The following is an 11,657-nucleotide window of genomic DNA, read 5'->3' on the forward strand; positions in this document are numbered from 1 at the left end:
CCCCAACATGGAGCCATCCGTTTTAAAAACGGGTACAAAAAATTATAGTTTTAAATTCAGAAAATGGAAAAAAACTCAAATGAAAAACTTCTTCTACGTGCATTAAACATTTGACGTGTACATTGTGAACCTCTGTAGTTGAATGATTTGTTGTATTGGGTAGTTTCTGCTGCGGGTTCTGCTTGTACTTTGACGTCTTGTATAAATAAATATAAAGTCGAGCTACAAAATTGGTTTCACAACAGTCTTGGTTGATTTTACTTTCTAGGGTATGTCCAGGTTCAGCTCTTGAGCTTTTGTCTCCATCGGTGCTCCGTTTAAATTTGTCTGTGTGAATGGTTTTAGCTATCCAATCCTTTTGAGTGCAGTCTGGAGTGCTACAGAAAGTGTACACAGGCATGCAGCTCTGGCCCCTGCCTTGTGCGGGCTTTTAAGTTTTCCCATTTTTTAAGGCTTATATGTATATATATATATATATATATATATATATATATATATACGACGTGGAAGTAGTTCAATGGTTAATTGCTATAATCCGCTTACTAGCATGTTTAGTGCTGAAGTTTTCGCCTGTCTCTGGGTCTGCTTGCAATTATAGTCAACTAATTGTAAGGCTAAGTCCCTAATTGCATACAAGTATCTAGAGTAGTCTCTCCTCCACACGCTCTCGCTCCCTTTATGTCCTTCGCAGTCTATCTCTCTCGGTTGGCTTACGACATGGTTTACGAGCGTACGCATAGAAATGTAAATTCATTATTTATTATTTGTTTGCCTCAATAGAAATCAAATTAGTTTAAGTGCTGCAAATACCAGCCACGGCTCGGGACCTCGACTACGGCCACAGCTCCGGCTATGGCTATGGCTCCGATATGTGACTACGGCTCCGACTAGGGTTTCTTAGCTGTGCAAGCTCAACCAGTCAACTTGAATCGATTTGAAAGCACCAACTCATGTAGCCGACGCTCAACCCACTGTGCTCCAGTTTAATCTATCTCGGACTCACTGACTGGCTGACTCACTGAGTGACATGTCTGTCAGGCTGTCTTTGAGCGTGTGCCACTCTGTCTGTTTTTATCTCTCTCGCCCTATTTCGGTCTCCCTCTCAAGTTTTTTTTTTTTTTTTTTTTTTTTTTTTTTTTTTTGATTTGATTTTGTTTAAATATTAAACGAGAGTTTTAGGTCTCATTTATAATTCAAGGAACAGGCGTACTAACTGAAGTGGAGTCCTGTTGCTATTGGTATGGGCGTAGGCGACGGAGTGGGTGTGCTCGTGTTCGTGGGCGGCAGTGGCAACGGGAGCTAGAGGTCTGTGTCAATGGGCGGTTGTTTATTTTGATTAGCCGCCCATAAAACAATCGCTTCTATGGCACAATGGCATTATTAGACTTATGTCATTATTTGTTTTGACTGTCATACGCACAAACACGCACACACCTACAATAAACTAACATACACATGTACAAATTCCTGACTTTGAGGCATTCTGTTGAAATGAGCAAAATTATTCGCAAAACTCAATGCAAATACATACACTAAATTCCCATGAAATCCAAAATTTTGTGCCATTGGCCATGCGTATTAATTGAATTTGGTTTATGCTCAATTTTCACACTTGGCCAAGACAAAGAGCAAGCGTATGTTATACTGGCAACTAGCATAGACTTACTAATAAATGCCCATCTATTATTTAATCAGATTTTTCACACACACAACCAAAAGGTACAAAAGGTACAACAAGCTACAGCTTAATATATTAAAATATTAATCAATGTTTTCCAATAACCAATTCCCAAATGGGCAAACCGCATAATTTTAGAACTTACGCGCCTGACTATATGTGGAAGTTATAGTCTTCTTTAGCTATACAGTTATTGCTAATGAAGTAAAGTTTCAAAGGTCAAAGCATTAGGCAAATGCCTTAAAAAGGGGACTTAGAACTGTTGAATGTGGGGATTTTCTTCAGCTCTTCACACTCAAGTATAGATATAATATATAGTTCCTTCAACATTCTATGGCGATACTAGACTAGCCCCCTTTCAAATTACTTAATTTACTAAGCGCAGTGTGTAACTATCATTAGCTGTAGTCAATTATTAACCACACTATAGGTACAGCTTAGAGGTAGTGCCAAGCTAAAAAGCTAAAGCTAACCACGCCCCAACTATCTCCCTCACTGCGCTCCCTTTGCTTGGCTTCTGGAATAATTATTTGAATGTTTTTTCTTTCATATTTTCGTGAGGATCCGTTTAACAGCATCTTGCGTAGCAGCTGTGGATATTTTGTACTATTTGCATACCAATTGCAGGATACCACTCAGGTTTCGCAAGTGCCTGGCACTGCGGGCATTCAATGAAGGACATGCTGGGAGGGCTTACAGGGATGGAAAGGGGGTGGATGGGGGGCGGTGACCACATTTTAATTGCTATGCAGCACACTGAGAGGAGACGAGACGAGTGCACAAATGTAGGCAGCATAAAAAATAATTAAAATAATTAAGCGCAAAACTGCGCCATCGCCGGCAGCTCCTCGAAAAATCCAACCCCTGCCCCATGCTCCGCCCGCCTTTCACCTTGCTGCAGTGACTACCTCCGCATTTCTTATTATTGCGCTCATCGTTCGCATTTCGTTCGCTTTTCTTTTCAATCCCAATTTTAGATTTCTGCTTTTCATTCCTTCAACAGACTTTCTATGGACTGCGCAGAGCGTCCGATCTTTAATATGCTATAATCGGAATTCCAAATAGTAATCTTTTGTTACTTAAATAAGTACGATATCGTAACTATATCTATTGATAGGTTATACGAAGAAATGTTCTCATTTCCTTATAAACTGCAATTTCGGGGTTATATAGATTGTACTTCTTCTCTCTTATATTCGCTGGATGACCTCTTTGAAGCATCAGAAAGTATTTAATAAATATACTAAGATGTCTATGTTCATCTTAATAGAAACTCATGGAAATTCTATATCCTTTTATTCAATATTTATTGATTAGTCCATAGGTAGCTTAAACTCCAAGCGATATGAGTGATATTCAGTTTGCACTTGCACAGCTATCCGTTTATTCTCTGGTTCTGCTCATGTATTTTTTACGTAGTTCGGCATTTAAACACGTAACGTAAGCAGCTTTAGGCAATTTTCGTGTGAGAATATTTAAATTTAATCAAATGTCTGTAAAAATGTTTAGCCTGCCTTTTACAACAGGGCATCAAAAACAACAACAAGAGCAGCAGCAGCAGCATTACGCACATCAGAGCGTGTATGCGGGGGCGTGCAGGAGTATGGGCGTGCAACCTGCTTTTGGTACGTTGACTGGGTAATTTGTTAGCCACAGTAGCACAAGCAACACAGGTCAGGACAACAGCCAATTTTATTTTATTATATGTATGCTATTTCCATTCAAGCTGCTACAAACTTGGGCATATTGTTTTTTGAAGGCAGAACGAAATATTCTATAGGATGTCTTAAAAAGAGTTCGGAAAGAAACGCCAATGAAGTCAAATCTATCCACCCATATCTGACGTACTATCCGCTTCTATAAATATGTATCGGCGTACGCAGACCTTAAGAGTGAAGGACAGCCGCAGGGCATACGTTAGTCTGGTATGCTCGACTATAGTAGACTCCTTTCGCTGTTTTATATAGTTTTTGGGCATTTTAATATGAAACACAGCTCCCGTCCCCTAGGGCTGCGTGTGTTGGTACAATTTTCGCATACCATTCATATTATATACATATATATATGTGGAGCATAAAAAAATGGGCATATCGTATTTACCTAGGCTAGGGCAGGGCGAAGCAGCCACAGGAAGCGGGACAGTGGTGAAGTCGAGTCCCAGCGAGTCGCGTGTTTTGCGACTGGGGTGTCGAAACAATTTCGCGTGTCTCTTACTTCTGCCACGCCCTCTCTTCTACTGTTGTGTTTGTTGGCGCAGTTGTATATGTGAATATATATATATATACATACATACATGCATATATATATATATACATATATATTAAGGTTTATATATTTGTTTTCGCATAGCCATTTCATTTCAATTCATTTCATTTATTTATGCAATATTTTATGTGCCCATTCATTCAATTTGGTTTTCTTGTTTTTTTCTCCTCAATTAATTTGTTATCACTCGGTTCCGTTAGGCTATATATATGTATATATAGACAATTCGTGTCATAAACCTCATTCATCTTAATTTGTTTTACGTTCCATTTTCGTATTTTGTTTTCTGTTATTTATTATTATTTTAGTATGTTTTTCCTTGACAAGAGTCAAGGATTGTACAGAAGAATTTCGCCAGTTGTGTATTATATTGAATACTAAGGATATTTACAATCACTTAACAAATACAAAAACAACAACAACACACGCTGTAAATAAAACTCCTTCCTCCAATATCTCTTGTACAGTTATATAAATATTAATTGTGTATTGTTTATTATTTTTGTTGAAATAATGATTTAAAATGATTTGATTGTTGTTTGTTGTCACCAATTGAAGTGCTTCGATTAACTCATTATTTTCATTCCGTTCATTTTCTTTTCGATAATAATAATACTAAAAATAACTCTTTGTACATGATTATAATTATTAATGTTTTTATATTAATCCACTGCTAACCAAAAAAAAAAAAAAAAAAATCATCATCGCCTCAATTTTTGTACAGTTCTTCTTCTTCAACCGAGCGAGTAAAATTTCTCATTTCTCCCGAGTTTCGGCCGAGATCGAAACTGAAATATGATTTCCGATATGCATGATATATAAATATAGTACATTTTCTATTCTTTATCCGATTTAATGAAGCTGACTCCCCCAGGCAGTTTAACAGCTTAACATTTGTATATATACACTAATTCCTCGACGTTTATTTTCTATAATATTCTCAAATCGGAAATCATATAGCTTATGCCATAAACAACTATCAAAACTCGGGTTTCTTCTTCTTTCGCATCTTTTATACGTTTACCCGCCTCCCAATTTCCCACACAATATAAAAAACTCCAACTTTTTATTTCGCTTTTAAGTTAATAAAAAAAAATAAATAAACACATATTTTTTGAAATAAAATAAAATAAATAAAAATTCTCCTCCATTATAATTTTGATTATACTTTGTTTTTTCATAAAAATTCAAGGATTTCAGCTAAATTCAAAAAAAAAAAAATACAATTTTTTGCCAAAGAAAAATTTAAAATAAAAATTATATGGCAATTTATATATTTATATATATATTTTGTATACATATTGTACATGATGATAAAGAAATGTTGGGATGGGCTGCCCGGTGACCGCTAGTATAATTGTCTCTCATTTATCCAATTACTTGTTGTACTTTCTTCTTACTACATTCTAACCTAACCTAACCTAAACAATACCTATTGCTATTTTACTACTTACCCTACTACTATTTGTACATCTACTACTATTACTTCTACTACTTCTACTTCTATTCGCTCTTTGAGTTTTCACACTTTATCCCTAACCCGAACCCGCCCCACCTCACCCTACCCAACCGTGTTGTTGTTTCCGTTTTTAATTAAATAATATGTGTGTGTACGTGTTTGTACCTTTTAGTTAGTTGTTACTGTATTACCAATACATTTACTTATTCCTTCGGTTATTTATGTGTGTTTGTCATTTAATTAATGTAATTTAAACATGAAACTCAACAATTTCTGCTCTCGGTTCCATTTCATAATGTTCCATTCCCATTTCATAGATGTGTGTCCTTTTCATTCCGTTTCATACTAAATGTTGTGTGTTTGTCTCTGTGTATGCGTGCGTTTGCGTTACAATGGGCTACTTACTAAAAAGTCCGTATCATAGTTCAGCTATATAAATATTACACTTTACATATGTGTATCTCTTTATCTTTGTATGTGTGTGTGAGTGTCCGAACAAAAGATATTAAAACCTAAAAAACAAAAAGCAAAAGTAGATTATTTTTAATGTCTGTGCTGTTGTACTTTGTTGCCTGGTCATGATATATATACATATATATATAAAGCTTCGCTGTCGTAGTTGTTGCTCCCTTACATACACACACACCCACATATACACAGACACAGATACACCACACCCAAACGTATACCGTTAGCTTGTTATACCGTTATGCTTTTCATCAACTCTAGTTGCTACTTAATTACAATCATTACTCAAAGAGGTCATAAGAGCTGGCCCACACATACACAGACACAGACACCTACACACACATGTGTCCTGCATTTGTACATAGTTTTTGTTAAATTTCGTTTACCAACACTGCTCTGCGTGTGCTTGTTTAAAGGATTTGATTTTAGAGCTTTAACCAAAGGCTTTTGCCTTTTAGATGAATTTATAACTCTGCCTGTTTGTTGGTTGCCTAACCATATCTAAATATATTATTATTATTATCATTGTTATTATTCTTATTATTATTATTATTGTTATTATAAGAATAACGTACATGTACGTTGAAAACACTCCAATATTGCTAAAAAGAGAGGACCCTATACCAAAAAAATTAACTTGACTACGATTATATATATATTTGCGAAGCAGCAAATCAAAGTACTTAACATTTATTTATTTCCTTAGCATATGAGTAATTTAATATCTTTCCAAAATTTATATATATTTAAATATTTTATTTTTTATTTTTATTTTTTTGCTTGATCTAGCAAGAAAATAAACTTTTTTTTGCCATGTTAATGAACTTTCAATTTTGTGTTGAGAGTCGGAAAGGACTATGTGTTCTTTTTCTTTCCTTTTCGATAAAAACAAATATTACAACTTAATAATACGTTCAAGTGATTTTAATAAATTCAGTTCAGCAATGCTATAAACATTAAGCATTGTTTCAGCTGATACAGAAGATATACTTGTGTCTTTATTTTGTATTTGTTATTTTTTTCTCATTTTTTATTTGTTAACACACATTTCAACAGAAATTGTTGCTGTTTCACGTTGTGGTGCACTCGAAGCTGCCGAGCTCTCTTCCAAGGTCTTTTTCCAAGTTTCAAGTGTCGTCAACCAAACGATCCGTGCAATATAAGTGGCATTCTTGACGTTGACTTGGATCATGGGCAAGGCGTCGCCAGCTTTCAGTGCGCTGCACCAATCTTTTTAGAACTTTGTAGCATTGTTTTTATCATTTGATACCCTACGAAAACTAAAAATCGATTCACCTAAATGTGTTGCTTCTCTCTATCTCTAACTAACAATATATATATATATCTGACTATACTTTTGCTATTCTACTAAGTCCATCCAAACTACTTACATATTCCCATTCCCAATTTCTACTTATTTCTTTCGCCTTCCTTTGTCTTCGTCTGTGTGTTTGTTTGTTTTTCAACTTGTTTAGCGATTTGCATTAATTGTATTCCTATGTGTGCTTTTCAAATAATCATGTCCCCCAGACCATTGCAAGGGCCGTGAGACTTTACAGAATCTCTGCGATCAAATCCCGGGCGATGCTCTGCTCTATTCGCTGTTCCGTGAGAGCGCTGAACCGGTCAAGTGCCCACTAAAGGGTGAGTTCCAACATTCATTTATCTCAATGCAATGCTTTATCGTCAACATCAACAACATCATCATTATCATCGTCATCATCATCATTATCATTGTCTTGCTTCCCTTCCACAGGTCCCTTTATATTCACTTATAATCGCGGCCATGGGGAGTGCAAATCCCCCGTGTCGAACATTGAGAGCTGCACCGAGGAGAGTCGCCTGCTATTAAGTTTTCAGGCCTGTCCCGATGTCCAAGGCACAGAGAGTACGGGTAAGTGAACATTGTAGCTGATTCCACAGAATTTAGTAAGAACTCTTTAATGAGCGAATTGTTCTGCTAAATGAGGAATATTCAACTGTAATGTAGGAAAGCAGAAGCGTATGTAGTAGAATGGGACTTAAATTATACTCTACAGAAGTTCCAAGTTACTTATACTTCACCAAATTTGTACAAAATTAAAGTATCGCCATTGTTTAAGAAAACTTAAATTACAAACTCTTTGCAGTTGAGGAACTAACGTGTCTGGCCACATGGAAGGACGGGAACTCACGGTATCTGGTGGGTCTTGTCTCACATCATCATGCCATTTCGAATGAGGAGCGTTATCGTTGCTTTGTTTACGAGAAAATCTCCTCGCTGATGGGTAAGAAAATCGTCAAACAAACAGCTGGAAAATTGTTCTAGAGCATCCTTTTTGTTTTATAACCCTTGCAGGTGGCCCAAGCATGCTCAGCTCGAAGGATGCCGAGTATAAGCTGGCACAATCCGGCGACGCCACTTGCAATGGCTTAGACAGCGCCGAGGTAAGTGAGTCAAACCCCATTCAAAGTGTCAACATTCAAATCCTTCTTTTCACTCGCCCTGCCAGGTTGGCTCGCGAATAATGTCGCTGCGAAAACCGCCGGCGGCGGAGCGCTGCGATTTTCCCGCCTGGTTCAAGGGTCCGCGACACTGGCATGCACTTATGGGGAATGCTGTCTACAATTATCATTCCAAGTGAGTGGCAACAACAACGCCGTGGGCAACACATCACAGCCAATAAAACGTTTCCAATTTTCTTTACAGCGATGGCTCTGTGCACATTATTAAGCCCAACGGCTACATGGAGACACGTGCCCTCTGCGAGCAGATAAACAAACAGACCTCGACCGAAATGATGGCTGTGGTGCACTATACCACTGGCTGGTAAGCCAAATAAAAAAAAAATCCGTAACTCTGTTGTCTTACCACCCCTACCCCCTTCCCTTCAACATTACAGCCAATCGGGCTTTATGTGCATGATGTTCTACCGTCGGGATACGCACGTCATTGAGATACAAACAGGCAAGCCGGCCATTCGACTAGAGGATGCCTGTGCTCCGGATCACTTTGACTTCAATAAGATGGCCTACATAACGCTGCTGGGTAAGCTTGTGTGCGCTCTGTTTGTGTACTGTTTATACCCTGTAACCACTGAGTACTGAATGCGGTAGATTCGAGGGTATTTGTCCGATGGAAGCATCTAACAGAAGTTACTTTGAAATATATTAACGATTATATCGTAATCTGGCCAAATTCGTAATATTTTTCGGAGTCAATGACAATTTAGTTCTACAAAAATAGCCATGGTTCATGAGCAAGTCAAAGAGTATATCTACACTAAAGTACTATGGTAAAGAAAATTTGAAAATAATAGGGACAATTGCAAGAGCTTACTCCTAGTTTAAAGGACATTCTTGAGCTGTACACTTAAACTCATTGCGATGATGTTCCTTTTTTAAAACCCCGTTCACAGCTAGCAATCCAGAGCCGCATATTTGCCCCATGGAGGGCCTGTACAATCTGCGTGGGGCAATCGGACCACCGTACCTGGTCACACGCCACAAGCGTAATCACAATGGCAAATCGCATCTTGGACATGGTCATCATCATCATCAGAACGATGGTCTGGAGACTGGCTCTTTTGGCCACAAGGGGTATGTTTACCGAACAACAAACGAGAACGAGAAACATCTCTACTACAGCTCAATTTGTGCTTTGTTTATTTGTGTTTTGTGACAGGCACAGCACACTCAGCTTCCGCAATGCCGAGCGCATGGAGCGTGGCTCCTGGCATGCTAACACACGGGGCCTGCCCGCGCGCAGTCGCCGCAATGCTGCAGAGCCGAGGCCAGACCATCAGCAGGAGTCATCAAATCGGTTGCAGCAGGTTTTAGTGCTGAACAGCTCCAATGATACTAGTGTAGGTTTCATAGCAACGCGCAGTCGACGTGATGTGCCCGGCTGTGTGACCAACTACAATGCACAGCGACAGCTTTGGGTGGGCTGCACGGCACCCAATGTCATCGATGTGAGTCCACTGTGCAGCCTGGATGGCGAGGAGGGTAAGCACACGAGCGAGTCTCTTTAACTGCAATGGATGCAACCAATATAATCTGTTTCCCATTTACGCAGAGTACTCTTGTCATGGTTCTTGGAGCGAGAACAGCACCGTCTACATCATCGCCAGGCACAAGGGCACAAAACATGGCGTCTGCATCAGCTACAGGCCCTCGGATGGCAATGCAGCTAAGCTGGTCGTGGGAGATGCCTGTTACCGAGGCACTCAAAAGCCTCCCGATCATCATTTAGTGGCCAACCTATCCTTCTTTGGTTTGTGATATTCATATAATAGCTTTATATTCACCCGCTGTACATTGTCTCATATAAGAGTGCCGTAGTAAGACAGATAAGGATTCTGATCATCACCATCAGTTATTATATACATATTTTATTTATAATAACTTCCATTTATTGATTCTATTATAAGCCTTCATATATTATCGAATTCATTTTTGATTCTTTAACTTTCAGGCAAATGCGGTGAAACGGGGTCCAGCGCCAGCTCCTCAGCTCACTTGACCATCTGGCTGTTGCTGTTAGTCATGTTGACGTGGCCAACGTTACTGGAATTGCACAACTTCAGCAATTTGGTAGATGGGTTAAGCCAAGGATCTGCTCACTAACCCAAACAATTCCCATTCTGACGAAACATGTATACAAGACACATATTTAAGACTAATTGTACATTGCATATTGTATATGTAAGGCCTACGCGATCGTAAACAATTTGAAATATCTTTTGCTGTATATAAGTTAGTTGTTTTTTATTATTATTAATTGAATTGAAACTATCTTGTTTTGTTTAGTTGTAAGTGCTTTATATTCAAATCTATATATATATATATATTCATACATATATACCAAAATTACTATTAAATGGTTTGCAAGAAAGCCTTAGAGCAAGCGCTGTTTAGGCCTAGTAAAACGCGCCTGAATGCTAAAATCTAAATAAATATAAAAACACATGCAAAAAAAACAATTGCTATTTATTTGAAAAAGCAAATTAACTTTAATGCAAAAAAACCTACATATACGAAAAGAAGCTAAAAGCTTAAAGTCTGTATGCTAAATAGTGTTCTCTGCATTTATTTTTCTATATCATTTCGAAAAATAAAAACGTTTCCTATGACTAAAGTACACAATATATACATATACACACACATACACCTAAAAGCTAAGTGAACAAGAAAGTAAACGCAATTTTCTAGCAACTACGTATATGTATGTAAAAGTTTAAATTAGTTTTCAAATTGTACAAAATAAAAAAAATTAAAAAAAAATGAAATGAAAGAAAAAATTAAAAGAAAACATATTTTGTTGTACAGTGCAAAATATTTCACAATAAACATACCTAAGCTAAATCCATATATATATACATATATAGGGTTATATACATATATCCATATATGTATGTATAATACAATTTTGCATAGGATCACATTGGTTTCATACATACATAATTAATACCTTGCAAAACTAAGCATATAATACATACATATAGACTAATATATATATATTGTATGATTCATAATTATAGCTGCAGGCATAAGAAATTGTAAAGTTTCATGAACTTTGAACTTTATTAAGTAGCTGGCACTCATATGTTCATAATCAATCAATACAAAATGAAAACAAACACATACACAAAGGACGAGACAACAATGAATCAGCAAGAAATGCTTATAATAATTAGAGTGTTTAAGGCAATTAAGCGGTGATATAGGTCTAGAATAAACAAACACAACTGTAAAAGAACTGGCAGACGGACAGACATTGAAGATAAACCTAAATATTGAGTGCAT

The 11,657-nt window shown here is 37.3% G+C and overlaps 1 protein-coding gene across 4 annotated transcripts in view; it reads left to right on the forward strand.

Annotated features, from left to right (window-relative positions):
* LOC6575495 overlaps window positions 1-11,140 on the forward strand; it is a 29,985-nt gene extending 18,845 nt beyond the window's left edge. For 2 of the 4 annotated variants that reach the window (XM_044007923.1, XM_044007924.1), the window contains exons 5-15: window positions 7,392-7,514; window positions 7,627-7,764; window positions 8,000-8,137; window positions 8,209-8,297; window positions 8,363-8,490; window positions 8,560-8,679; window positions 8,753-8,898; window positions 9,269-9,449; window positions 9,535-9,857; window positions 9,928-10,125; window positions 10,327-11,140. In XM_044007923.1, coding sequence (XP_043863858.1) covers window positions 7,392-7,514; window positions 7,627-7,764; window positions 8,000-8,137; window positions 8,209-8,297; window positions 8,363-8,490; window positions 8,560-8,679; window positions 8,753-8,898; window positions 9,269-9,449; window positions 9,535-9,857; window positions 9,928-10,125; window positions 10,327-10,478 — 1,736 coding nt within the window. In that variant the 3' untranslated portion in view covers window positions 10,479-11,140. The remainder of the gene's footprint in view (window positions 1-7,391; window positions 7,515-7,626; window positions 7,765-7,999; window positions 8,138-8,208; window positions 8,298-8,362; window positions 8,491-8,559; window positions 8,680-8,752; window positions 8,899-9,268; window positions 9,450-9,534; window positions 9,858-9,927; window positions 10,126-10,326) is intronic. The other 2 variants (XM_032728308.2, XM_032728307.2) reach the window with 1 other exon arrangement.
* The last annotated feature ends 517 nt before the right edge of the window (window positions 11,141-11,657 follow it).

The sequence above is a fragment of the Drosophila mojavensis genome, unplaced genomic scaffold, assembly GCF_018153725.1.
Source record: "Drosophila mojavensis isolate 15081-1352.22 unplaced genomic scaffold, ASM1815372v1 contig_231, whole genome shotgun sequence".
NCBI lineage: Eukaryota > Metazoa > Arthropoda > Insecta > Diptera > Drosophilidae > Drosophila > Drosophila mojavensis.